The sequence below is a fragment of the Mandrillus leucophaeus genome, unplaced genomic scaffold (genome assembly GCF_000951045.1).
Source record: "Mandrillus leucophaeus isolate KB7577 unplaced genomic scaffold, Mleu.le_1.0 Scaffold4089, whole genome shotgun sequence".
NCBI lineage: Eukaryota > Metazoa > Chordata > Mammalia > Primates > Cercopithecidae > Mandrillus > Mandrillus leucophaeus.
In genome coordinates, this window is record NW_012104353.1 from 23,902 (window position 1) to 29,337 (window position 5,436).

General features: G+C 54.9%; 1 protein-coding gene across 2 annotated transcripts; it reads left to right on the forward strand.

Moving 5' to 3' along the window:
* Positions 1-161: 161 nt before the first annotated feature.
* On the forward strand, positions 162-4,764 carry LOC105548312 (melanoma-associated antigen 1). Of its 2 annotated transcripts, XM_011992251.1 has the most exons (3): positions 162-242; positions 3,033-3,105; positions 3,181-4,764. In XM_011992251.1, exon 3 carries the CDS (start codon positions 3,246-3,248, stop codon positions 4,194-4,196), a length of 951 nt encoding a protein of 316 aa, XP_011847641.1. In that variant the 5' UTR covers positions 162-242; positions 3,033-3,105; positions 3,181-3,245; the 3' UTR covers positions 4,197-4,764. The 2 variants fall into 2 exon arrangements, with proteins under 2 accessions (XP_011847641.1, XP_011847642.1); XM_011992252.1 differs by lacking the exon at positions 3,033-3,105 and having other exon boundaries at positions 230-242; positions 3,181-4,753.
* The last annotated feature ends 672 nt before the right edge of the window (positions 4,765-5,436 follow it).

Consider the following 5,436-nt stretch of genomic DNA (forward strand, 5'->3'; position numbering starts at 1 on the left):
ATGCTTTGCTTGGGGCCTACAGGTGAAAGGTGGCTGTCCTCAGATTCCACAAAACCTCTGCTCCCCTCCCTCGTCCCACCCCCACCCAGGCAGGATCCGGTTCCCGCCCGGGAACATCCGGGTGCCCGGATGTGACGCCACTGACTTGCGCATTGGGGAGCAGAGAGAAGCGAGGTTCCCAGTCTGAGGGACTGCGTGAGTTCGGCCGAGGGAACCGGGTCCAGGCGCTGTGAGGAGGCAAGGTGAGAGGCTGAGGGAGGACTGAGGACCCCGCCACCCCAGATAGAGAGCCCAGAATATTCTAGCGCCACCCTTGCTGCCAGCCCTGGACCACCCGAGGGAAGACGTCTCAGCCTGGGCTGCCCCCAGACCCCTGCTCCATAAGCCTTGAGAGACACCAGGTTCTTCTCCCCAGGCTCTGGAGTCAGAGGTTGTTGTGACCGGGGCAGGACTGGTTAGGAGAGGCAGGGCACAGGCTCTGCCAGGCATCAAGGTCAGGACCCAGAGGGAGGGCTGTGGGCCCCCAAGACTGCACTCCAATCCCCATTCCTACCCCATTCACGTTCCCATTCCCCACCCAACCCCCATCTTCTCAGCCACACCTCCACCCGCATCCCCTACCCCCACTCCGTCACCTGACCACAACCCTCCACCCCCAGCACCAGCTCCAACCCTTCTGCCACCCCACTCTCATTCCCTCCAGCCCCACCCTCATCTCTCTCATGCGCCCCACTCCCATCCGCTCCCTCATTCTGGCAGAATCCGGCTTGCCCCTGCTCTCAACCCAGGGAAGCCCTGGATGGCCCGATGTGACACCACTGACTTGCACCTCACAGATCTGAGAGAAGTCAGGTTCATCTAATGGTTCTGAGGGGTGGCTTGAGATCCACCGAGGGGAGTGGTTTTAGGCTCTGGGAGGAGGCAAGGTGAGATGCTGAGGGAGGACTGAGGAGGCCTCCACCCCAGGTAGACGGCTCCCAAATGATCCAACACCACTCCTGCTGCCAACCCTGGACCACCCAGCCAGGGCAAACATCTCAGCTGGGCCACCCCCTGCCCCACTGCCAGTTCACCCAGAGGGAACTCTGTAATCAGAGCTTATGTGACCGGGGCAGTGTTGGTCAGGAGAGGGCAGGGTCCAGGCATCAAGGTCCAGGCATCCTCCCGGCATTAAGGTCAGGACCCTGAGAGGGAACTGAGGGTTTCCCACCCACACCTGTCTCCTCATCTGCACCGCCACCCCACTCACATTCCCATACCCACCCCCCAACCCCAACCTCATCTTGGCAGAATCCCTGCAGTCAACCCACGGAAGCCCCGGGAATGGCGACTAGGCATTCGATCTTGATGTCCCCATCCGCAGCTGATGGAGGGAAGGGGCTTGAACAGGGCCTCAGGGGAGCAGAGGAAGGACCCTACCGGGAGATGAGGGAGGCCTCAGGGGACCCAGCACCCCAGGACACCGCAACCCTGTCTGAGACTGAGGCTGCCACTTTTGGCCTCAAGAATCAGAATGATGGGGACTTATATTAGCATAGGGGTGGGACCCAGCCCTGCCAGGATCACAAGGAGGAAGAGGAGGGAGGACTCAGGGGACCTTGGAATCCAGATCAGTGTGGACCTCGGCCCTGAGAGGTCCAGGGCACGGTGGCCACATATGGCCCTTATTTCCTGCATCTTTTGAGGTGACAGGACACAGCTGTGGTCTGAGAAGTGGGGCCTCAGGTCAACAGAGGAAGGAGTTCCAGGATCCATACGACCCAAGATGTGCCCCCTTCACAAGGACTGGGGATATCCCTGGCTCCACAGAGTATGGCTGTTGCTTTTTCGTAGCTCTAGGGGGACCAGATCAGGGATGGCCGTATGTTCCAGTCTCACTTGTACCACAGGCAGGAAGTTGGGGATCCCGCAAGGAGATGGGGTCTTGGGGTAAAGGGGAGATGTCTACCCATCTCAGGGAATTGGGGGTTGAGGAAGCACAGGCTTTGGCAGGAATAAAGATGAGTGAGCCAGACAAGGCTATTGGAATCCTCACCCCAGAACCAAAGGGGTCAGCCCTGGACACTTCACCCAGGGTGTGGCATCTTCTTACTCCTGTTTCCAGATCTCAGGGAGGTGAGGACGTTGTTCTCAGAGGGTGACTTGGGTCAACATAGGGACCGCCATCTGGTCTAAAGACAGAGCAGTCCTACGATCTGCCATGCATTTGGGTGAGGAACATGAGGGAGGATTGAGGATACCCCAGGGCCAGAACACTGACAGAGACCGCACAGAAATCAGCTCTGCCCCTGCTGTCACCCCAGAGAGCATGGGCTGGGTCGTCTGCCAAGGTCCCTCTCTTATCTTGGGATCATTGATGTCAGGGAGGGGGAGGCCTTGATCTGAGAAGGCTTCACTCATGTCAGTAGAGGGAGAGTCCCAGGCCCTGCCAGGAGTCAAGGTGAGGACCAAGCAGGCGCCTCACCCAGGACACATTAATTCCAATGAATTTTGATATCTCTTGCTATCCTTCCCCGAGGACCTAGGCCCGAGTGGCCAGATGTGGGTCCCCTCCTGTCTTTCTGTTCCTTATCATGGATGTGAGCTCTTTATTTGGATTTCTCAGACCAGCAAAAGGGTGGGATCCAGGTCCTGCCAGGAAAAATGCAAGGGCCCTGCATGAGAACAGAGGGGATCATCCACCGCATGAGAGTGGGGATGTCACAGAGTCCAGCCCACCCTCCTAATAGCACTGAGGGCCTAGGGCTGTGCTTGCAGTCTGCACCCTGAGGGCCCGTGGATTCCTCTCCCAGGAGCTCCAAGAACCAGGCAGTGAGGCCTTGGTTTGAGACAGTGTCCTCAGATCACAGAGCAGAGGACACACAGGCTGTGCCAGCAGTCAACGTTTGCCCTGAATGCACACCAAGGGCCCCACCTGCTGCAGGACACATGGAACTCCACAGAGTCTGGCCTCACCTCCCTACCGTCAGTCCTGTAGAATCGACCTCTGCTGGCCGGCTGTACCCTGAGTGCCCTCTCACTTCCTCCTTCAGGTTTTCAGGGGACAGGCCAACCTGGAGGACAGGATTCCCTGGAGGCCACAGAGGAGCACCAAGGAGAAGATCTGTAAGTAGGCCTTTGTTAGAGTCTCCAAGGTTCAGTTCTCAGCTGAGGCCTCTCACACACTCCCTCTCTCTCCAGGCCTGTGGGTCTTCATTGCCCAGCTCCTGCCTACATTCCTGCCTGCTGCCCTGACCAGAGTCATCATGTCTCTTGAGCAGAGGAGTCTGCACTACAAGCCTGAGGAAGCCCTTGAGGCCCAACAAGAGGCCCTGGGGCTGGTGTGTGTGCAGGCTGCCGCCTCCTCCTCCTCTCCTCTGGTCCTGGGCACCCTGGAGGAGGTGCCTACTGCTGGGTCAACAGATCCCCCCCAGACCCCTCAGGGAGCCTCCGCCTTTCCCACTACCATCAACTTCCCTCGCTGGAGGCAACCCAATGAGAGTTCCAGGAGCCATGAAGAAGAGGGGCCAAGCACCTCGCGTGTCCTGGAGTCCTTGTTCCGAGCAGTACTCACTAAGAAGGTGGCTGATTTGGTTCATTTTCTGCTCCTCAAGTATCGAGCCAGGGAGCCGGTCACAAAGGCAGAAATGCTGGAGAGTGTCATCAAAAATTACAAGCACTGCTTTCCTGTGATCTTCGGCAAAGCCTCTGAGTCCTTGCAACTGATCTTTGGCATTGACGTGAAGGAAGCAGACTCCACCGGCCACTCCTATGTCCTTGTCACCTGCCTGGGGCTCTCCTATGACGGCCTGCTGGGTGATAATCAGATCATGCCCAAGACAGGCTTCCTGATAATCATCCTGGTTATGATTGCAATGGAGGGCGGCCGTGCTCCTGAGGAGGAAATCTGGGAAGAGCTGAATGTGATGGAGGTGTATGATGGGAGGGAGCACAGTGCCTATGGGGAGCCCAGGAAGCTGCTCACCCAAGATTTGGTGCAGGAAAAGTACCTGGAGTACCGGCAGGTGCCCTACAGTGATCCTGCACGCTATGAGTTCCTGTGGGGTCCAAGGGCCCTCGCTGAAACCAGCTATGTGAAAGTCCTTGAGTATGTGATCAAGGTCAGTGCAAGAGTTCGCTTTTTCTTCCCATCCCTGCGTGAAGCAGCTTTGAGACAGGAGGGAGCAGCTTTGAGAGAGGATGAAGAGGGAGTCTGAGCATGAGTTGCAGCCAAGGCCAGTGGGAGGGGGGCTGGGCTAGTGCACCTTCAAGAACCGCGTCCAGCAGCTTTCCCTGCCTCGTGTGATGTGAGGCCCATTCTTCACTCTGTTTGAAGAGAGCAGTCAGCATTCTCAGTAGTAGGTTTCTGTTCTATTGGATGACTTGGAGATTTATCTTTGTTCTCTTTTGGAATTGTTCAAGTGTTCCTTTTAAGGAATGGTTGAATGAACTTCAGCATCCAAGTTTATGAATGACAGTAGTCACACATAGTGCCGTGTATATAGTTGAGTAGTAAGAGTCTTGTGTTTCATTCAGATTGGGAAATCCATTCTATTTTGTGAATTGGGATAATAACAGCAGTGGAATAAGTATTTACTTAGAAATGTGAAAAATGAGCAGTAAAATAGATGAGATAAAGAACTAAAGAAATTAAGAGATAGTCAATTCTTGCCTTATACCTCAGTCTATTCTGTAACATTTTTAAAGATATATGCATACCTGGATTTCCTTGGCTGCTTTGAGAATGTAGGAGAAATTAAATCTGAATAAAGAATTCTTCCTGTTCACTGGCTCCTTTCTTCTCCATGCACTGAGCAGCTGCTTTTTGGAAGGCCCTGAGTTAGTAGTGGAGATGCTAAGGTAAGCCAGACTCATGCCTACCCATAGGGTTGTAGAGTCTAAGAGCTGCAGTCACGCAATCAAGGTGGCAAGATGTCCTCTGAAGACGTAGAGGAAAAGTAAGAGAGGGTGAGGGTGTGGGCCTCCAGGTGAGAATGGTAGAGTGTAAATGTCCTGAGCTGGGGCATTTTGGGCTTTGGGAAACTGCAGTTCCTTCTGCGGGAGCTGATTGTAAGGATCCTGGGTGGATCCAGGGCCAGATTCTCAGACGGTGAGAGAAAAGCCTGAGTTGGAAAGCTGCTCTGAGGAGTTTCTTTTGGACGGTGGATGAACAGAGAGGAGTCTCCACCTAGGCAGGATTGGAAAGTGTTCTGCGCTTTTTTTTTTTCCCATTGCTTCTGAACACAGCGCAAGAGCTAGGTGATGGACACCCATTGTCCGAAAGCGTTTCCTGAGAGAGAAGCGTGAATCTCCCCGGAATGGAGATCCAGAAGCCACTGGCCAGGCACTTTTCTACCTGGCTGGGAGGACCAGAGCTGACTCTATTAAAAAGGCATTCTAATGAGGTTATCTCACGTGCAATTTGGCCAGTTGTAAGCAAGATTTCGCGTGTTGACA

What these genes read in the sequence shown, in the direction of transcription:
- LOC105548312 (XM_011992251.1), top strand. Translation starts at nt 3,246, where the DNA reads ATGTCTCTTGAGCAGAGGAGTCTGCACTACAAGCCTGAGGAAGCCCTT.